This window comes from Balaenoptera borealis, assembly GCF_965194805.1.
Source record: "Balaenoptera borealis genome assembly, chromosome: 17".
NCBI classification, from domain to species: Eukaryota; Metazoa; Chordata; class Mammalia; order Artiodactyla; family Balaenopteridae; genus Balaenoptera; species Balaenoptera borealis.
Window position 1 is genome coordinate 24,906,755 of NC_138876.1, and position 24,250 is coordinate 24,931,004.

General features: G+C 32.5%; 1 protein-coding gene across 2 annotated transcripts in view; it reads left to right on the plus strand.

The window, feature by feature from the left end:
* Window positions 1-24,250, plus strand: part of CSMD3 (CUB and Sushi multiple domains 3) — a 1,186,187-nt gene that overhangs the window by 407,387 nt on the left and 754,550 nt on the right. For both annotated transcript variants that reach the window (XM_082364543.1, XM_082364544.1), the window contains exon 6: window positions 6,292-6,404. In XM_082364543.1, the coding sequence (XP_082220669.1) occupies window positions 6,292-6,404 (113 nt within the window). The remainder of the gene's footprint in view (window positions 1-6,291; window positions 6,405-24,250) is intronic.

Here is a 24,250-nt window from a genome sequence, read left to right on the forward strand (position 1 = left end):
ACATAATGATCAAGGGTTCAATCTAAGAAGAAGATATAAAAATTGTAAATATTTATGCACCCAACATAAGAGTACCTCAAAACATAAGGCAAATGCTAACAGCCATAAAAGGGGAAATTGACAGTAACACAAAAATAGTAGGGGGCTTTAACATCCCACTTTCACCAATGGACAGATCATCCAAAATGAAAGTAAATAAGGAAACACAAGCTTTAAATGAAACATTAGACAAGATGGACTTAATTGATATTTATAAGACATTCCATCCAAAAACAACAGAATACACTTTCTTCTCAAGTGCTCATGGAACATTCTCCAGGATAGATCATATCTTGGGTCACAAATCAAGCCTTGGTAAATTTAAGAAAATTGAAATCATACCAAGTATCTTTTCCAACCACAACACTGTGAGACTAGATATCAATTACAGGGAAAAAAAACTAAAAAATACAAACATATGGAGGCTAATCAATACGCTACTAAATAACCAAGAGGTCACTGAAGAAATCAAAGAGGAAATCAAAAAATACCTAGAAAAAAATGACAGTGAAAACACGATGACCCAAAACCTATGGGATGCAACAAAAGCAGTTCTAAGAGGGAAGCTTATACCAATACAATCCTACCTCAATAAACAAGAAACGTCTCAAATAAACAACCTAACCTTACAGCTAAAGCAATTAGAGAAAGAAGAACAAAAAACCCCCAAAGTTAGCAGAAGGAAAGAAATCATAAAGATCAGATCAGAAATAAATGAAAAAGAAAATAAGGAAACCATAACAAAAATCAATAAAACTAAAAGCTGGTTCGTTGAGAAGATAAACAAAATTGATAAACCATTAGCCAGACTCATCAAGAAAAAAAGGGAGAATACTCAAATCAACAGAATTAGAAATGAAAAAGGAGAGGTAACAACTGACACCGAAGAAATACAAAGGATCATGAGAGATTACTGCAAGAAACTATATGCCAATAAAATGGACAACCTGGAAGAAATGGACAAATTCTTAGAAAAACACAACCTTCCAAGACTGAACCAGGAAGAAATGGAAAGTGTGAACAGACTAATCACAAGTACTGAAATTGAAACTGTTATTTAAAAACTCCCAACAAACAGCAGTCTAGGACCAGATGGCTTCACAGGCAAATTCTCTCAAACATTTAGAGAAGAGCTAACACCTATCCTTCTCAAACTCTTCCAAAATATAGCAGAGGGAGGAACACTCCCAAACTCATTCTATGAGGCCACCAGTACCCTGATACCAAAATCAAAGATATCACAAAAAAAGAAAACTACAGGCCTTATCACTGATGAACATAGATGCAAAAATCCTCAACAAAATACTAGCAAACAGAATCCAACAGCACATTAAAAGGATCAGATACCATGATCAAGTGGGTTTTATCCCAGGAATGCAAGGATTCCTCAATATACGCAAATCAATCAATGTGATACACCATATTAACAAATTGAACAATAAAAAACATATGATAATCTCAATAGATGCAGAAAAGCTTTTGACAAAATTCAACACCCATTTATGATAAAAACCCTCCAGAAAGTAGGCATAGAGGGAACTTACGTCAACATAATAAAGGCCATATATGACAGACCCACAGCCAACATCATTCTCAGTGGTGAAAAACTGAAACCATTTCCACTAAGATCAGGAAAAAGACAAGGTTGCCCACTCTCACCACTATTATTCAACATAGTGTTGGAAGTTTTAGCCACAGCAATCAAAGAAGAAAAAGAAATAAAAGGAATCCAAATCAGTAAAGAAGAAGTAAAGCTGTCACTGTTTGCAGATGACATGATACTATACATAGAGAATCCTAAAGACTCTACCAGAAAACTACTAGAGCTAATCAATGAATTTGGTAAAGTAGCAGGATACAGAATTAATGCACAGAAATCTCTTGCATTCCTATACACTAATGATGAAAAATCTGAAAGAGAAATTAAGGAAACACTCCCATTTACCATTGCAACAAAAAGAATAAAATACCTAGGAATAAACCTACCTAAGGAGACAAAAGACCTATATTCAGAAAGCTATAAGACACTGATGAAAGAAATTAAAGATGATACAAACAGATGGAGAGATATACCATGTTCTTGGATTGGAAGAATCAACCTTGTGAAAATGACTCTACTATCCAAAGCAATCTACAGATTCAATGCAATCCCTGTCAAACTACCAATGGCATTTTTCACAGAACTAGAACAAAAAATTTCACAATTTGTACGGCAACACAAAATACCCCGAATAGCCAAAGGAATCTTGAGAAAGCAAAACGGAGCTGGAGGAATCCGGCTCCCGGACTTCAAACTATACTACAAAGTTACAGTAATCAAGACAGTATGGTACTGGCACAAAAACAGAAATATATATCAATGGAACAGGATAGAAAACCCATAGATAAACCCGTGCACATATGGTTATCTTATATTTGATAAAAGAGGCAATAATATACAATGGAGAAAAGAGAGCTTCTTCAAAAAGTGGTGCTGGGAAAACTGGACAGCTACATGTAAAAGAATGAAATTAGAACACTCCCTAACACCATACACAAAAATAGACTCAAAATGGTTTAAAGACCTAAATGTAAGGCCAGGCACTATAAAACTCTTAAGAGGAAAGCATAGGCAGAATACTCTATGACAGGAATCAGGCAGGTGATTATTTGAAAAATCATGGGTTTAGGTTTGACTCTGTCTATAGGTACTAAAGATGAGGTAAAACAGATCATTAGATTTTACTGATCTTAGGGAACTGGACAGATTGAAAAATAGTTGTTAGAGCCACCAAAGATGACACCTGTTGTTGCAAATGCTAATTTTGAGAAAGTTGAGAACCAGAGTCAACAGATGACAGCAATGAGTATCTGTCAAGAGAGTTATAAACTAATGGCATAAGTTCAGAGTAGTTCTAGGGAGTTTTGAAAAAAATGGTAAAGACCTCTGTTTCTCTCAGGATTCTTACACTTAATTGATTTAAAAAAAAATCTTGTAAGGGTTATGATCATATTCTCTAAGGTACTATCTGTAAAAGAAAATGTTGCATTTAGTTTTAAATATCAATTTATTATTTAGGTACTATTTCTGTGGAAAATGATGTAAATAAAAATAAATATAGCAAAGATTAATTATGGCCAGTTACACTGTATTATTTTCAGTATTCTATTTTGAATATGCAATGAAATTTTATATCATTATTAATTTACAGTGTTCATTCAAATTTATTAATTACACAAAAACCATGTCTTAAATTCTTTTTGGGTACAAATAACTGCTGTAGGATGCGGATTTATGACATTTATCATTATGATTATTTTCATTGATTTATTTCTCCTAAAATCCAGTATAGTAATTTGTGACATATAATCATGAGTATGGCTATTTCGAGTGTAAAATAGAGAAGGTAATAGACCAATTGAAACCTCATTTCTAGACATTCTTTATCAGGTTACTCTTTTTTTTTTTTTGGTACATCATTTGCCGCCTTCTGAAATTATCTCACTCATTTGTTTTTGTTACCTTCTTTATTTGTAAGACCACAGATCTTGTATGTGTTGTTTACAATTATATTTCCAACCCTTTGCATCAGTGTTTGTCATATAGTAAGTGCTCAATAAATAATTGAGTATACTTAATCTTTTCAGTACCAAGGGGTGATTCTCACTGTCTTTATACTAGAATGAATCCATATTGCCTACCTTCAAATGACCATAGTAATGTCATATAGGATTAACAGTGATTTATATTTACGAAATATCTCCTTTAGTATTTAAGAAATTAATTAACTCAATTAATTAGTTTAATGGAATCTTTCTAGTTGGCACATATGCTTAGTCCTCCATTTCTCATACCTCCTGATAACATGTGAAATGTGTTGCAGATATATGTAAATTCATTTACTAGATTGCTCCATAAACCACAAAGTCATACTGTGTAAATCATGTTTAAATAGTGAGCAATACTAAGTTACCACAGTCAGGAAAGTCCGTGTGATTCCCTTATAACCAGTGAAGCTATTTTAATTCTCTGGTGGCAAATGAGTCTTTGGTGCATTTGCTTTCTATTTCTAGTTCAGTGTCTTGGCTTATCTACAGTTATGCTTCATGAGAATAAGCACTGAGGCTGTCAGGAATATCCTCTTAGTTCCACCTCTGTTAAGTTGCCATTTTTGCTCCACCTCATGTACATTGTGTTTCTAGCTGCTGCTGCTGTAACATCTTCAGTTCTATCTTTCTCAATTCCTGAAGGTGAATTCAGGTTGAAAACTATAGTTCCATAGTAGCTATTACTTGCTTTTACTACACTCTCTTACTGAAATTATCTTCGATGTTCCTGAGAAAGATGGAAAGTTTATCCTTTTCATTGTCTGTTTCATCTTCTTTCCTCTCACACTTTTCGTGATGTCCTTGTTGAGCTGCTTCTCATCTGTTGGATTTTTTAAAGACTGTTCTCCAAACTCTGTTCTTTAGTCTTTTACAACCATTCATGTATTGTACTCTCATTACATTTAGAAATGTGTGCAGCCTGTCAGAAATAATTTAAACTTTTCCTAATGGATGTTTATGCTCATTGAATCGGGGAATTGAAGAGAATCAAATTGTAAATCAAAATCTGGCATAAAACATGCTACTGTACTGAAAATATAATTGTAACAAATCTAAGTTTTGTTTTTTTTTTTTTCATTGAATTGCTGTCTGAACCAAACCAACCAACAAGTAAACAAATAACTTGGATACTGCATTTTCTGAAAGTAATGAAGTAAATTTTTAAAACTTGAGTTTTAAAATTATACAGGTATGTTATATGTCTGTCTTTACTCAATTCAGATATGAAAAAACAGCCGGCTTGACTAGTAAACAGTCACCCCTATGAAAAGAGAAAATAAGGCATTGATGAAGAAAAATTAAAGAAAATTCATTCCAAAGCTGGTGGAGAAATGAGAACTATACGGGATAGAACCCAACTTGTTCATGTTAGAATCCAAAAATTTGGATTACACAGTAATGTTGCCAAGCCCATTCTGTTCATTCATGGGCACAATGATAAAATAAATATGAATTCATATTTTTATGCTATGGCAGGTGGTCATCCACTAAAAGTGATGGCTAGCTCCCAAATATTCTAGGAGAAGTGAGTTTTAGGAAATAAAGGGGGAGGATGTAGGATAAAGGGTTTTTGCATCACTGTGTCTACACCTGCTGATTACATGTGCAAGGATGGATATTCCAATCTCCCCTACCTGTCCCCTAGAATGAATGGCTGCCAAGCACTGAGAGAAGAAATCACCTCCCCCTAACACACACACACACATACACCAGCTGTCTAGTTTGCCTTCCTATGAAGAAAAGTGTAAGCTTTGAAGAAGCGGAAAGATATGTCATATACTGGTTATTAGGAAACCTTATTCTAAAACTCTCTTTCATAATGTGATAGTCTTTTGAGAGTATTTTACCTTGGCTTTATAACACACACCTAGTATTTAAATGGTTAGGTATGTAGGGGTGGTATTCCTTTGTTGAATTAAATCAGCAAAACTACTTTGCTGGAAATCTTCAAAAGAATATAGAGCAAGAGAGTTATTTCATCTATTAATCATGACCAGGATCTGGGGCATAGTTTAAAATTTTTGCTTTAAGGAGATTATGTAGTGCTACCTTTGTGACTAGATATGTGGTGACTATATATCCAAAATACAGTCTGTTTTCTGTCTATCAGTTGGAGCAGACCTCCAGTGCCTTATAGAAGTATGCATTATAATGAGAGCTAATCATTAAATGTACAATATTGTGAAATTACATTAAAATAGTGCTTGTTCTATGAAATGAAATTGTGAAATCTTCCATTGAATGTGAAATGCTGAAAATATGTTAAATGGAAAAAGTATATCAATTGCTTTAAAGTCTTTCTGTTTTGTAACTATACTGTATTGATACATACATGGGTTATGCTGTGACCAGCACTGTCAGCTCAGCAGCCATTATGTTTATTATTGTCTATTCAATAAATTTTGGAGAATCAAAATTATATGTAGTTTACAGTTGATTTTACTAATATATGCAACCCGATTGGAATAGCTTATTTTGGAATTACACTATTCTATGATTGACTTTTCTATGCATAAAATAACTATTTCACTTATGCTTAAAAAGTTAGCAAGGCAAAGTCATGAATATTGTATACAAGTAGACATTTTTGGGGGTCCCAGTTCAGTGAAAATGTTTACTACTTAAAAGCTTTTTAAATTTTTTTTGTTGTCTTCCGTAATTCAGGTTATCTGGAATGAATATACCACCACCAATTATCAGCAACAAAAACTGGCTCAGACTGCATTTTGTTACAGACAGCAATCACCGATATCGTGGATTTAGTGCTCCATATCAAGGTATATTTAATGAATACGTCTGCCTCTTTTGATGTGTAAAATGATTTTGGTATACACAACTACATTTTATGATAGAGGCAAAATATCTTTAGCATTAACACATGGTAGTTTGAATAAGCAAAAATGGTCATTTTCTTGCTGAGGCAATATTGTGATCATAACTAAATTACGGTATAAAAGTTAGTTGAGTTTTGTAGTACACTGTCCAGAATAAAGACTATTGTAACCTCTAAAAGGTAATGTGTAACAGGTGTAATATTTACCTTTAATAAAGTGCTTCAGTAGTTGAACATACTACCTAAACATGTACCACAAAACACTGCAGAAAACTGCAGTTGTAAATAGGCTCTTCATCAATTGAAATCCATTTCCATATACAGTGTTTTTGCAAATGTTACTTTCATTAACTTTGTTAGGATTATTATCTACAGGTATAAGTTTTGAATAAGTGAGATATAGTATTTGATATATTAACTTGAAAAAACTCTTTGTTTAGAATTTGATTATTATGGAGTATTAATAAAAATGTAGCTTCTACAATGTTTAGTAATATTATGTGGGTTTGGTGCACTTATTCTCAGACTACTTGTGTTAATAATTCATTTCATTCTTAGCAGTGTATCAGCTACTGTTCAGGGAATAGTGAACATTGCCACAGTTAAATATTTCCATTTATCTGTTTTTTTTAGTGCTTTCCTTTTTAATAATCTTCAGCTGAAGCACTTTGTAAATTGAATATGATGACTTTAGGCAGCTTATAGTTAATACCTAAAATAGTATTAGACTACATATTGTTTTCTGGAATACAAATTTCAACAATTTATACTTTGGAGACCAGTAACCTTTCTACAGATGCCCTATCAATACGTTTCTCACAGTAATAGCAATAGATTAATGTTATTGGTATTTGTAATATTTTATTGGGTATCACTGTAATAAAAATTCCTAAGATTGTAACTTAAAAGTAAAGATTTTAGACAAAGTCCACTCTAGAAAAACCTGTAATTTCTATTTGTTAAGTAGTTAATTCGAATGGAAACATGAGTGCAAATTTGCTCTTAAAGCTATGCATTGTATTAACATCTCTCATGATAGAATATATTGTCTATCATATCTGTTATCATCATAAAACTATATATTTTAAAAATAAAAATTAAATGTTTATAGAAAAACTTATTTTCCTTTATTTTATTAAAAATAACTGTTTGGGCATAGTAACTCGAATCTTATCAGTTTTAACCAGTGTCACTTTTAAATTTGCAATCATATTTTACTGAGTTTCCATTTAAATTTCTAAAATTTTTGTGTAGTTCAGAAATAAGAAGTCTTTTTATTGAAAATAATTAGCTGTTGTAGAGCCTCTTTATCTCTGGGTTCACCCCTTTCCTTGTGGAGTTTTCCACTCACATAATTTTATGGCTCTGATTCACTCTTCAATGAATTAAGGCAGATGGCATGGCAGAAATTCAAAAGACTATCATCTTTGACTCATGTGGTGATCCTTTCTGTTTGATTCATAGAATCTTTCAGTAAGACATCTTCTACTCTTTATCTGAATAGAAATAAAGTAGCACTTATTTTATATTTAAATGTACAGCCTGGAGAGAAAAAAACAAACATAGATCTCTTATCTTAAAAAATAAAATGGTATTTCGTTTGTTTTATGCAGTATGGTTTCATGAAACTGGTATCTTTAGATAGGTTGTTTTGCATTATAAGACAGTAGTACAAAGCTGCTAGTAGATTTGTGTGCTTAATTATCATTTTTGGTATTCTACTCACTAATCTTAAATTGACTTTTATAGTATTTTCAAGATTCAGTTTGATTTTCCTGCATTGCCTGTCTGGTTTTAGCACTGAAGAATAACATATCAATGAATTTACTGTAGTAAAATAGAAAGGAAGTGTTTTATGGGGTATGAATTATTTCTATTTTCAGCAGGAAAAGGAGCTCAAAAGAGGGGAATTTTTGGTGTAATCTGTATCTTCACACTGTAGAGGGAATAAAGTGGCCTGAGAAAGTATAAGCTATAATTTTATAATAAAATCAAGGAAAAGTTTTAATATATAAAAACACACCTTTGCATTGTATCCTTTTAAAACTTTCCTGATTCAGCCTTGATTTTTCTAATTGCATTATCTCCAAATAATATTTTACCTAAACGTAAGCTCAGTTGGAGAAGCAGTTCTTGAAACTATAAGCAAAGAAATTTTGATTAACAAAAACTCTACTAGACTAACTTAAATAGCTATAAAATTCATAATTGTGACATGCTGAATACATGCCCTGGCATGAACTGATAATCATGCTTTTTAGATTGTTCATGCTACCATATAATTTCAGTGGTGTCTAAATTATAACTAATTCAAGATAGAAAATTTTGTGGAATATACTATTCAAAAGTCACAACCAAGTCTCCATGTAGCACAGCTTCCTAATAACTCAAATACTTACTGAGTACTCAGTAATTATTATTGATTTATCTAGTCTTTTGAGTTCATTTAATGTTCTAAGTTTCCAAAGATTGATGACTTTCCCCATAGCATTTCTGTTTAATCTGTATTCTTTATAAAATACCGTGAAAATTAACTGAAAACTCCTAAGGATTCCTAAATACCATTAGCTATTTTTTATAACTTGTCCCTTAATTGATCCCGTAATTGATGGAGTAGGCACATAGACACAGCAACATGCTTTCCCCCATAGGACCTCCTTTCAGTTGTGTTATAGGCTGGCTTCTTTATTATTTTAGATATAATAATTTAAATCGGGTTAAGCAGAGGTTGAGGATAACACATTAACAAATATAGTATGTTCTGACTCAAAAGTACTGAGAAAAATCATGATTTAAATGAAATGACTTTGATACAGTATGTTTTCCCTCCCCCAGGTCCCACATTGAAAATATTCACATGTATCTAAAATAAATAAAGCGGCTCCTGCCCCCGCCAAGTTTATTTATACTGGAAATCTCTTCTTTTAAAACTCTATTCTTATCGCTTCTATGCTTTAAAATTTTTCCTTTATAAATTTTCAATTCTCCCCCAAAGAAAATCACTTCAATGTCATTTTACTATATTAGTCTTTGATTTTAAATAAGATTCCTGCATTCAAGTTCCATTAAGTCTCTTCTAATGAGAACTTGAATATGTGCTACTACACACATAAATAGTATAACTTTTCATTAACTGTGGTATTTGGAAGTTCTCTATTTATTGAAATCCCCATATTATTGTCACTTGATCTTTATTATAAACCTAAAATCTATTATTTTCCATTTACATGAATAATTGATCAAGTTTTCTTAATTTCTAAATTGGAAGGAGATTTTCAGATGACAACTGTCCAATAGAGAAACTTTTACCTTTAGGTGATGTTTATTAAAAAGTATTATTTTTATCCATAAATATCACATATTCAAGTGTGAAAATTATTACAACATTTTTCATTTTAAGTTATTCAGCATATCATACTTTTTTAATGTGCAAAGATACTACAGCTGTAGATATTTATAAAATTGTTTTTGGCATGTAAGTTTAGGAATTACAACATTTAATTGATTCCAAATATCTAAATATATGAATATTCCTATATTATAGATTAAGCTTTCTAAATCCTTATAGATTTTATCACATTTTGATTTTTCTCTTATCTTTCATAATTTTGTTGATATGACTCTTCTTATGCAGGTTAACATTTTATAGACAGTTTAAATTAAACAAAGGTATGTCAATAGTAATACAGTGTATTTTCAATTTATGTAGAAAAATATTTCATATAGGGTCTAAAAGAGATTATCCTTTTGGGATCAGCTGTGCCTCTTTTTGGTAAGAAAAACATTTAATGGACAAAACTTTCAAATCGTATTGAAAATTCACTGCCATAAACCCCAGTTACGCAGAGGCCCTTGCTTGACATTTTAGACGCACATAATTTAAGTGGGAAATAACTTCAGACTAGTTACTCTGTTTTTTACAGTTGGAAATGTTTTGACCTAAACGTGTGTGCACTGTTACTGAACAAAAATAAATAAGATTATCAGCGATGCAACGTAATATAGTGGGAAAGAATAGGATTCGGGGGTCAGAAGATGAGCGTTGAATTGCAAAGTTACTAACTGCTGTCTAAGTTGTCTTGAACCTTGGTTTCCCAAAGAGTAAAAATAGTCACAGTGGCTAGACATGTTATTGTTATGCAAATCAAATGGCATTAAGATTTCTTATAGTAAAATTCAGACATGCAGTCAATAAAGATGCTGTTTTATGAAAGAGACAATCAACCATATGGAATGAGTGAGAAACACACTGTCTAACAATGAGGTACAAATAGTTAAAAAATTGTGACCAAACATAAAATTTAAATCCAGGAATCACAATTAAAAAGAAAATGTTAGGTTTTGTATTTCTCACTGTCACAAATGAGGGTGTCCATATTTCTCCAGGAAAAAAGCACTTATCCTTAGAACCGAAATTTAAAATAGGATTTTTGTTAAAACTGTAACTGAGAAACGGTTTCCTCACGTTTTTAAACGGTTTTAAAATCGTAAATAAAATCCAGGTTTAAAAATAGAGCACAGCATCAAAGCAATCTGTTTAATTACATTTTTTTCTAATTTTGTTTAGACATCAGTTTTTCTTATTGTACCTTCATATTTACATTGTTTAAAAAAAGGGAGGGAGGGTTCCCTTTTCTCCACACCCTCTCCAGCATTTATTGTTTGTAGATTTTTTGATGATGGCCATTCTGACCGGTGTGAAGTGATAGACTCTGTCATACAGAGTGAAGTAAGTCAGAAAGAGAAAAACAAATACCATATGCTAACACATATAAATGGAATCTAAAAAAATATGGTTCTGATGAACCTAGGGGCAGGACAGGAATAAAGACGCAGATGTAGAGAATAGACTTGAGGACATGGGGAGGGGGAAGGGTAAGCTGGGACGAAGTGAGAGAGTAGCATGGACATATATACACTACCAAATGTAAAATAGGTAGCTAGTGGGAAGCAGCCACATAGCACAGGGAGATCAGCTCGGTGCTTTGTGACCACCTAGAGGGGTGGGATAGGGAGGGTGGGAGGGAGACACAAGAGGGAGGAGATACGGGGATATATGTATATGTATAGCCAGTTCACTTTGTTATACAGCAGAAACTAACACAACATTGTAAAGCAATTATACTCCAATAAAGATGTTAAAAAAATGAATAAATAAATAAATAGGGTAGCTACCAGGAAAACAAAAACCAAAAAACTCCTTGATAACATTTTCTTGTGTGATGTAAATGTATATTTCATAGTTGTGCCAATATAAAATTTAAGGCCTTTTATCATATTAGTTGATAATGATGTTAGAATTAAATTCTTCCATAGCTAATTATATTTATATTTTCATTCCAATCCTTAAAATTTATTTTCCAGTCTTATGTATCTCCCAGCCCAAAATTCTGTTCGTAAATTGTGGGTGTGTTTAACAGTAACTGGGTAGTTATCATTTCATTTCAAATGAAATTTGAAATATATAAAGAAATAGTCACATAAATCAACATATTAAATAGTGGATTGAGATTCTGTTATACAAATTTCATTATTTTCTAAGGAATTGAATCAGTCTTCATAACCTTGATACTTGAGGGACTCTGACTTATAGTCAAAAAGGAAAATATTATAGATTGTTATTTTAAAAAAAGATCTATAATGCTTACATTTGCTAAGTGTTCTTAATGTGTTTAATTTATATATATAAACCCATTATTGCTATATCTTAAAAAGTGAAAGGCAAATTATATTAACCTTATTTTAAAATCTCATGGAATTTGTGAAAATCAAAAAATATCTTAGTAAAATAAATGTGATTTATATTACTTTCTTCAAATACAGCAGCTACTATTAATAGGAGATAATTGATCAAATATCCAGTTTTAATATAGATCATTTAAAACATCTAGTAGGTTTAAAATGTAGTACTTGATGACTATAAAACTGAAACAAATTATTTTTGTTTATTATTTTAATTTGGATCACACATGCCTACTGGTGATGGAATAAACTTAAAATTTGACAGTCTCTTCTAGGATAAAAGTCTCTTTTGTGTTAACTTAGCTTCCCTGGGGCAAACGTTCAAACTTTCAGGGCTTAGGTCACCTCCTTCCTTTTAAAAGAAAGCTTCTAGTTATAAGTGATATTCTATGAGGCCTAATAGTAATGGGGTGAAACCTACTAGTTATATGTAAACCCTTGTTCTCATTCATGAATATTAGCTGGTTTCAGTGAAGACACCATTTCTTGGTACCTGAGAATCCTGTAGACATCACTGCTGGTGTCCACAAGGCAACTTATAGTTTGCAGTTTTAGCATGGTCAGTGGTGCACCTTTCTGACTCGACTCCATGATACTTTTTGCTGGGTCTTCCATTCACTCTTTAGCTAGAACTCTTTAAACCACATATTCTACAATAAATTTTATTTTTCTCTTACCATGATAGCCCCATGGCAGGTTCCTGGCTCTCTGTTAACTCACTCATATGTGTCTGCCACCCAAAACCCATCCTTCAACAAAATGTAAAACTACCAACTTGGACATATATTATTCTTAATCCTCTACTGAATGTGGGTATGTATTTAAGAGGCTTACATTTTTCCTTAAATCAATGCTGTAAGACTTCAGAATTAATTCCTTTAGCAAATGGAGTTTAACAAATCTATATAAAAGTTTGTACTATCCCTCACTAACCTAAATCCTCCATGAGAGTTTTTATATGAAGGTGCAGCTTAGACTTCTCGTCCCTATCAGAAGGTGGGAGAACTTTTCTCTTGTCATGTCCTGAGTTTTCACTAATCATGGCTTTTTGTAAAGCTCTATTAACTTAGTCTTCCAGGCTTGTCTTTTGATCTGAAAAAGGAACTGTTTGAAATTTATATTCCATAATCTCTCTCAATATAGCATGACTCTCAAGATTAATGTCTGGGTTGGACTTTAAAAAATGTAATTTTCAGTCAAGGTTGTACAAGAACTCTCCCAAATTAGAGGAATCCAAGGTAATCAAAGAATAAGAGAAGTCCACAGAATCAAGATTAATAGTAACAAGGAAAACAAATGTTTAAGATGTTCAAAACATCCTACCTTTTATTAAGTGAGAAACTGATATCCTCAAGGAAGTATACATATTATGTTTCCTACGTAAGCCTAAAATATATTCTGTATTGATTTAATAATGTTCAACATTATTGAACATTTACAGCTGCAATTATTTTTTTTAAATACATTATCTACAATATTTACTGTCTTCATTATCCCAACTAACTTTGGGTTAGCACTTTCCTTTCAGTTAATGTGATTTCTATCTAATACTTTCAATTACTATAATGTAATGAATTAATGAATAATACTTTTTTAGTCTCTAATTGTATGAATTTCTTGTATTTCCAAGTATACAAAAAATTAACACAAAGTATTACAAAAAATTGCCATTGTTTTATTAGTTTTTTCTTTTTTTGCCATTCTTTTATGGTCGTACCTCATGGTGATTCAATACTATTCCATTTAGCATTCATTTGTATATGAATATATATGATAGGGTTTTACTCACAATAAGGAGTCTTAAATGTTCAAATTTACTATCTCTAGTGAGGGCAGTTTTGTTACATCACCTAAAGAGTAGCACATAACAAAAAATAATTGATGAAGTTGGTGTTTAATAAACAAAATTCACTGTTTTATCATTCTGTTGAGATGACAAATATATTGAACAAATAATTTTATTTTTAGTAATGATTCAATAATTGCACAAAATGACCTCCAAAGGGCTTCAATCAAGCACAGCAGGTACAAGTAGTCAAAAACACTGTATGTGATTGATTCCTCCATATTGGTATGAAAATGGAGTTTGAGACAATAAGCCTGTAGACTTTAATTATTACATTTATTTTATAGGCAGTTTTACCATGACATTTGAAAATGACATCATGAAATTAAAATCCCTAGACTTTTAAATTCGAATTCAAAGATACCCAGAAATAGCTAAAGGCAATTTAGGAAAAGTTTGTTTAAATGACAAAGATATTATTAACCTAAGATTTTCCTAAAGTTTAGAGTTGTATGGTAATAATTATGCGGAGGTCAATTTTTTTTTTTTAACATCTTTATTGGAGTGTAATTGCTTTACTATTATAAAGTAAATATAATAGTAAAGTGTGTTAGTTTCTGCTGTATAACAAAGCGAATCAGCCAATTTTGTGGCCCAATATGCTTTGGAAGCACTGGGTTAAACAAATTTAAACTGAATTATTTTATTTAAGCAGATAAGCCCTTTTAGCATATTTTGGAACTATGACTCCTCAGGACACATTTTGGGAAAAGATCCTATAAGTTATGATAGAAAGGATTGACTTTATCTGTCAATAAATTTACCATTACTTAGCCTGTTCTTTTCTTCAGTTATTTAATTAAGTTACAAATAAGGCAGGCCAATTGCTAATGTTGTTTAATTAAACTAAATGATTTTTTATATTAAAGCTCCCATTAGAGATGTATTATAGCACATTTATTTATTGTTTATTTACCTATCCATCCGATTTTGTTCAACAAAAATATTACTGAGCACTTACTCTGTACCAGACACTGTACTAGGCTCTGATATTACACAATCCCTGAATTAAGAGAGTTTTTTGTCTAGTGTGTAAGATGATGAGTGAATATTCCACTAAGAGAAAAATAATTTCTGAAGTATTATAATTAAGAAAATGTGAGCGCATGTGGGGAGTGAAGGAGAATGCATGGTCCAGGAAAGCTTTCAGACTTGAGTCTCAAGGATGCAGAGTAGTTTTCCGTTAGAATGGACATGTGATAACTGTGTGATATAAAACTGTGTTAGTCCACTATGGCTCTACAGATAATTAAAATATTGAAATAGTATTGATTGGTAAATAGCCATTCCCACTAGGCCCAGAGTACCTGCACTGCCTTCCTGACTCCTGAACTGCCGCATCTCTTTCAGGACCCCCTCGATTGTCCTGTAATACAACAAATGGCTAATTGCTGGCATAGCTGGGCACCTTCTGGATACTTCTGTGTTCAACATTCACAATTCAGTTTCTAGTCCCTACCAGCTGTTACTCAGTATTCTCAGTATCACCCCAGACCTTCTGGTTTATGACAAATTCAAAGTGACCAGCAAGTAGCAAAAATTATTACTCTCTATTACTATTGGATACCTTTTAAAATGTATTGTTCAATTAAAAGAATAGCACACATCTGTGTAAATTAAATGTAGGGATGATATAAATATTCTACATACTGTATAAAAGCTGGAAAACAGATTCTGAATTGTTTTATGGTTTTATAATTTACACCTCTCAAAAAACAGTGACTGTATCTTTTTATCTCTGCATCCCAGAGTACCATATTATAGATGCCCAGTATATGCTGAAAGAATGATTGACTGTTGTACACCCAGATGTATGTGTCACAAATAACAAAATATTTGCATATGCATTATTTTATGTAATCCTCACAGTATCTATCTATTGCATTATCTCTGTTTTATCAAACAAGAAACAAAGACTCTAGGACAAGTTTGCAGACATGCCTTGCGCAAGGACACCCAGACAAGGTGGCAGTGGGAGCTGTGCATCTCTGGCTAAGCCCTTTGCCAATGCTGCATCACCCAGGGAAAGGGGCTTATTTGTCTGATTCATTCCAACACCCTATTTGAGCTAGCTGCAGCCCTGTCAAAATAGTGTTAACCCCAATGTCATACTAGGAATTAGCAGAACCAGGTCTTAACCCTTAGAGCTTTCTGCTTCTAAGGCCTGTGCTTATTCCGCTATGAACTCCAGTCTTAGTTATACTCAAATTTGCAAATTCACAGAATGGATTTTTTACTTTTAGAAAAGGCTAAAATTCATTGAGAATCAAATTTGGTGAATAAAGTAAATGAATTTGTGAAAATAGACTGTCCTTGACTATAAGTGACATGTTCATAAAACAATGTCAGTTAATAAATTAGTTAACATACGTAAAGCACTTTGAATAGTATCTGACAGAGAGTAAGCATTATATAAAATATTAGCTATTATTACTAGTAGCAGCAGTAGCAGGAGAAGCATCATCATCTTTATTGTTTGACAAAAAATGACTTAGAAGGCAATTTCAAGTATATTATGAGTTATAGGAATATTATGTGAAATAAAAATAGCCCAACCTTTCATGGTAATTAGTTGGAGGCTCATTTCATTACATAATATAAGTGGTTGATTGTTAATTTAAAAAAATCCATTAATACAGATTTCAATACAGTAGATATTATAATGAAATTTACTCAGAGTAAAAATATATCAGATATTTAGCAGTCAAACATCTTACGAATTAAACATGTTAAATATCAGCAGAGTATATTCCTTGTTACTATATGTGTATGGGGTGAAACAGACAAAATAGTCTGCTGTTACAGGCTTATTTATCCTTTTATTAGATCAGGTACTACTCATTGTTATTAGAAAATCCAAGAAGAAATCTGTAGCTATAAAACAGCTTAAGGTGAAAGAAGTATAATAACCCTTATTAGGAAAGGCAATGAGTTCATAATACCCAGTATACTTTTGTTGGAAAAGGTCAAATTAAAACATTATACTATTGATCTAACAAGGAAACAACCATTTTGCATTGTTATATGCTTTCTTCCCACAAAAAAATACAAGTACTGTTTAGAGTTTCTATAACTAATATGAGCCTCCTGACTTTGCAGTCATGTACTTCTGTCAAACCTCCAAGCAAATACTTGTTTTTCTAGCTTATCAGTATAACAGAAAGCCAGTAAACTCTTTTCTGAAGCAGATGTTTAAATAAGAAATGACAATAAAAACTATGATTAGAAAAGTACGGAGAGGTAGAAATTCCCAGGAATATATTTTCCTTCACACAAGTATTGTTCTGGAAAGAGCACTAGACTAGAAGTTGGTAAATCTGGGTACAGACCCATCTCTGTGAACTTGAATGGATTCCTTAACATCTCAGGACCCTGAGGCCATTAGATAATGGAACAATAAACTTCTTTCTAGTTCTAAAATTTTTGGCTTAATTTATTGTTCCCAATGCCAGTAACTCATAAAAGTTGCTACAATGATAGCTTAGCTCCACAGTGTTATGTATACATACACACACACACACACACACACACACACACACATATATACATATATATATATATATACAATTTTACATTTTCTTGTAGCCACATAAAAATGTAAAACAGACGAAGTTAATTTTAATTATTTTTAACTAATATGTCCAAAATGTTAACATTTCAACATTTAATCAACATAAAAATGATAATTGAAAAACAGAATGCAAAATATGTCATTAAGTCTCTGAAATCTAAATGCATATTTTACACTCACAGCACAACTCATTCTGATTGTTAAGTTTTCATTGGGAAGAGTTGATTTTTTTATAGACCAGAAGAAACATTTACTTATACTTAAAATAATAAATACTTTGTTAGCAATTATGATTTACTTAGGCTTCAATATAATTCTTATTGTCTGAATTAAATATTCAGATAAACACATTTTAATGTTACATTAGTGTATGCTTCCAATACTTTGCCTACAATACTGTATCTTACACAATGCAGCAGTTAATATGTAGTCTACCTATACAATAAAGTTGCATTTAATGGATAAAATATTTTGTGCTGCCTATTTCTAAATGTAAATTAAAATTAATTACAATGAAATACAAGTGAAAATTCAGTTCTTCAGTCTCACTAGCTACATTTCAAATGCTCAAAAGCCACAGGTAGCTAGTGGCTGCCATATTGGACTGTTCAGCCTCCACAGTCTTCTTTTGGCAGCTGTTAGTGTTCTGCAATTATAAAAGATGTAGGAAATCTGTTCCAAAATCACAGTAAATAAAATGAGAGACCACGATATAGTGTCATTTTTATCATTTTTCCTCAACTTTTTGTTGTTATTATCCACCAAGATCTGCCTTATCTCGGAACTTTAGAGTCCATAATTAATTTTTAAAATTATGATTTCTCTCTCCACCATATGAACTTTTAAATAAATCCATAAAATAAAAGCATTTAACAAAATTCCATCTTTCCCTATTTAGTACTTTTAGAAGCATTAATTTATTTGAAAACCAGTTTCTTTTCCTCTTTTTTCTATCTTTTTTTTTTTTTTTCGGTGCCCTTTAATGTATGTTCACTCTGTCAGACATGCAGCACAGATTTGTCTTTTCCTACCACAAAGATATTAACCTCATATTTAAGAAATGGAATGAATATTTCTGATTCATTATGTTCTGATTCTGTACCATGGGCCTGATTTCATACATTCTGTTTGTTTCATTTTCCCTATAAAGATATTCATTGTTTCAGAAAGTGTGGTAACTGTATATAAAAAGCAAAGTGTCACAAATGCATGTTAAGTTTTAAGAAGAGCCTCAAATTTCTTCTGGTTTTCATGGACAAAAGCTAATATATACGGACAAAAGCTAATAAATAATTTCAGTTTTATAGAAGAAAGACACCCTCAACATACATCTCCTCCAGGATGAAAACCTAGTTAGGTCCTGTTGTCACATTAAACCAGTGAAATAGGTCGCTAGAGCTGCTGTAACAAGTTACCACAGACTAATTTGCTTAAACAACAGAAATGTATTTCTCACCATTCTAGAGGCTGTAAACCCAAGATTAAGGTGTCAGTAGGTTTGATTTCTTCTGAGGCCATTCTCTTGGCTTGCAGATGGTCACCTCTTGCTGTGTCCTCACATGGCCTTTTATCTGTGCACGCCCATGCCTTGTGTCTGTTTCTGTATGTCAAGATTTCCTCTTCTTATAAGAATATCAGTCATATTGGATTAAGGCCCACCCTAAAGAACTCATTTTAACTTAACCACCTCTTTAAATAACTTATCTCTAAATACAGTAACATTTTGAGGCACTGGGGTTTAGAACTTCAACACATGAATTTTAAAGGAATATAATTTCGCCCATAAAACTAGAAACACAGTTTCAATTCTATAATTAGAAAACCAAGCCCCAGATATTACTCAAAACAGTAAGTGTGATTGAATGCCAATTTTTTTTTCCCTGTTTCCCATCCCAGGCTTGCTAGCTAGGTACCAGTGTAAAGAAAGGGAAATGTTGAGATTGGCTGTTCTGGTCTCTCCACCTTGCATTTTCCTTCTTCCAAACTCCTTCCTTGCTGCTGTTTTAGGTTTTTCTGAGATCAAACAGAAGTAGACTGGGGAAGAGGTAAAGGGACTGGCCTGGACCTAAGTCCTAAGCAGGCTACAGCCTCTCTCATCCTAATATTCAGGCTGACTCTGTCATGGGCAGTCGTGGGGCCTTTTCAGTGATTTAAGGGGGCCTCTCTCTTCTGAAATTCCTTATCCCTGGGAGATTCATCAGTATTCTAAAGGGATACTTGCCCAACTTGGTCCCCAGCCATTGGATACCCTCAGTCTTCTTGTGCTAAGGTATTTATGACCCCTCATGTGGCCTAATTGGACAGGTCCCCAGATGATGCCATTTTGAATCTCTGTAATCCTTGGTGAAACAGGAAACATTCTTGCTCTGAGAAACACAAAAAGATCAGGCTTATCTCAACACAGAAGCTTTCTCTTCTCTTTTACCCTCTAAGATTTCCTCAACATGTCAATTTTAGCTTATTAATGTGTGAATTTGACTTTAGCTTTCTCAGACATGAACAGACACCAGTCTTTTCTGTGTGCCAACTGCATGAAACAAATTTCATAACTGAGTGATCCCACCGAGGCCCTACTCACTAGACCAGCACTAGAAGGTACTTCTTTAGAAAGGCTCTAATCTAAATGGGCTCTTTTAAAGGAAACAATTTCACCAATTTCTTTCTCTCCTGTCTCCCTTTTACATCCTTGCTGGGTCTGAAGAGTACATGAGTCACAAAACAGATAATCCTACAATTCCTTTGAAAATGATTCATATAAGAAGCTAAATCTATCACACATTCACTTAACTATCTTAATATCTACTAAATCGATGCCTTCATTGAAACTGAATCAGGAAGAGCCCCATTCTAACCTCCAAGTACACACTCCACACACACATACACATACATATATATGGAAATGTTTACACACTTGCTGAAATCAACCTTTTACCTTGTCAGACTATTTAATAACCAATGGAAACTATATTTATCTTTTTCAATACTTTGTATTACTGATCTAAAGCAAATAGACTGCCAGATATTTCTTCAGCAAAGATGGGTTTATTTGAGATCAGCGGAGAATTGCAGTTAAGGTTAGGGGTCTGCAGTCTTGGAGAACCGTATGCAAGTCCCTACATGGCAAGGGAAGACCTCTTTTATAGGGGGGGAAAGAAGTTGGAGGAGATACAGTAAACAAAGAGTCCATCCATGGCTTTTCATTGGCTGAGTCCTTGCCAGAAAAGAAGAGGAATCTTTCTTCTTCCTGCTGGGCTCTGCTATCTTTGCAGGGCATGAGAGCGCCCTCTTCTTGTCTCCCAACTGTTTCATTTTAAAATTTTTTAAATTTTTGGCCACACCGCCGGCTTGTGGGATTTTAGTTCCCCAATCAGGGATCGGATCCGGGCCCTCAGCAGTGAAGACACGGAGTCCTAACCACTGGACCACTGGGGAATTCCCCCAACCCCTTTAATTGGAGTTTCTGTTTATTAATTTTTTTACAGTATACTATTTTTACATATGATTTGCATCTTCTTTTAGTTGTAAAAATTTTCTCTCCAAATAATCTATTTCTCACGCTGCAATTGAACTCCTATGGTTTGTGTAGCTCATAAATTAAAGATGAAAAGCCAACAAGAAATAGATAATGCAAAATCAGCCAGTAGTTGGGAACTTCTGGAGTCTAGGATGAATCTGAGGTAAATAGAAAGCTACGCACATAAAATTTCTTTGTTTGTTTTCAATAAGAGAAATTTGGAGAGGCACTGATATTAAGCTGAATATCTAAAGTTATGTATTGGAATCCCAGTTATGTCACTGTATAATGGTATATTATACAGTGTATAATGTATGTTAACTGTAGAAAATTTGCTGAATATGTTTGAGTCTTAATTTGCTCATAAACTGAAGGAGATGGATTATATAATCATCATTCTTTTTTGGCTAAGTTTTAAAAAATCTTGAATGATTTCATTTCTCTTTTAAATGGTAACTCAGTGAATTATTTGCAGATGACAAAACATTTGAGGGCATGTTTATATTTTAGATTTTTTTTACAAAATTTGTGTATATGGTTATGAGAATAAATGTTAAGAGGGGCTGTTTTGCAGCTCTGACTCTAAAAAAGAATTAATCAAATGAACTTGATTTCTATATGGTCTTAATTTAAGTTACATAGTCCATGTTTTATGAATATGACAGTATATAGCATATATCTGTCCTGACATGATTGTATTCATTTATACATTTACTTTTAATAAGTCCCAGGGCATCTAAACCATGGTTATGTAGCCATAGTTATTTGTTGACTGTGTGACATGGCAATTGAAGACCAGACTGAGGAAACTGATGACTTGTCCTTTTTTTTTCCTGGTTCACAGTGACTCAGTAGTACTTGCTGAGGGGTTTATTTTGCCATCTCTTTCTCTCAATCTCTGTTGATTGATAGATAGATAGACAGTCACTGGATGCAAGTTAAATTACTCATCCATGGAAGTTTAAGCAGGGCACCAAATTTATCTAACGTTATCAAAATGTGTTTGACATTTTTTTTATTAAATTACTTAAATCTTTAAGAAATTATTCACTAAATGTTGCCAACCATGAATAAATACTTTAATAAGCAAATTAAAAATGTAGCCTCTGATTCGTTTACTTCCTTTCCCTAAAATTCTGCATAAGAATTGCCAAAATAATTAAAGTTCTTTCTTGGTACACAGATTTTAATTTTTAACTTTCTCCATTGAGTTATAGTATTGATTCCACAGCTATTAAATTACCTTGGAAAAAAAGACACTAACTAAATCTAGTGCTAAATATTCTGAAATAGAATGATCTTTCCACAACTACTGACTAGAGGTAAAGGAAATGAGGTCAAGGTCCTTTTTTATGACAAAGTTATTTTGAAAATAAAAGACCCAATATTTTAAGTCTTCCTGTATATTAACATTGTTTAGTAACTCTTCTATTTTCTCTCATGTTTTCTCTTTGGATGTTGAATGCTTTTTAGTATACCTTTGTATATAGATGACCCTGTGATACTCTTATCTTCCTGTGAGAATTCTTTCTATATAATTTATGATGTATTTTCATGCTACATTTCTTTGCTTCTTTTGCTACAGGACTTACTTAATAGTTCTGCATAATGCATTCCCATTTAATTAAATGATAAGTAGGGCTGTAGACCAAAATCAATCTGAATCTGAATGGGACCAATTTGTTTCATACCCTATGAGAGAATTTCATTCTTTAGTGTTTTGTTGGTACCTAGAGACTAACACATTTTAAAGTCGTACAAGTTCTATTATTTTAATTTAATAGAAAACTTTACAAAAATGCCTGTACCTGAGGGCCTCTTTAATCAAGATGATGTCAACAAAACCAAAAAGAAAAAAAAAAGTGATATCCCTTTCAAAATAAATTATATTGTTACAGTGTATTTCTGTCATTAGTCTTTACTGCTTTTGCAGGGGAATAGAGTGGGGATAGCTTAAATGTATCAGTAGGAAAATAAATGTTTCATATCTTCGGAGGCCAGTGTCTTCAAATAAGTGATAGAGATATGTTGTCAAGTCTGTACACACACACACACACACACATACACACACACACACACACACACACACACACACAAGGATTTGATTGATACATTGTTGAAATATACAGTTTCTTATATGAGGTAATTTGAAGACAATAGGAATACTGGTTTCTATAGCATAGTAGTAAATAATATTTCTGGAATCAGAATGTCTGGAGTTAAATCTTGGTTTTTCCATTTGTTCCAAAAATGTGCTTTTTCTTCATTTTCTCTTCTAAAAATATCTCACTAAATAATTCAGATTCCTGAGTTTGTTCTTTCCTCCCCTTACCTCAAAACCTCTGTTCTATATTCTATTTTTTCAGAGCCTATTTTGGTTTTTGTTAAACCATAAACCATTACCGATATTAAAATTATTATAGTAGTTTTTTTCCATTTCTGTATAACATTAATATTATCCATGTTTTAGGTTAGGTAACTGATGAAAACAATTAATAAAAATACTGCAGAAGAAAATACTAACAAGGAAAGTGTTTGCTAGAATACCATATGCTACTCTGATTTTATAAGGTGTGAAACATTAAAAAAATTGGTAACTTCAACACAAGTTAATTTCTATATTATGTTATTAAATATGAATATGTTCTCAATTCCCACTATCTCTCACACTTACCATGATTTATAACCTCATGTAATTATTTAGACATTTTTTACAAACTGGAAGTCTATGTAAAGATTGAAGTCAATTGTGGTAGATGTCAGAGGAATAATGACATGTTCCCTAGTAAGACAAGTTGACAGGAAAATCCATATCTCTTTATAATAAATGTCAGGAAACATGAGAAGGATGTGTAGCATGTGATAAAAGGTATAACCTAGTCAAATTAAATCTTTTTTTCAGACCTTTAGCCCAACCTGATTAATGAGCGAATTGAGTCTTCCTTTAACTCCGTAAATTCTGACCTCCAGCTTTCTCATCAACACAGCCAAGTTAAATTCAATACGATAGTTGAGTAATATAGACATTTAGATCCAAGTGATTATTTCAATTTTCTTTTCAATTAAAGCTGATTGCCTCATTAAAGAAGGTTCATAGCTCTGATTCCACATTTGTTT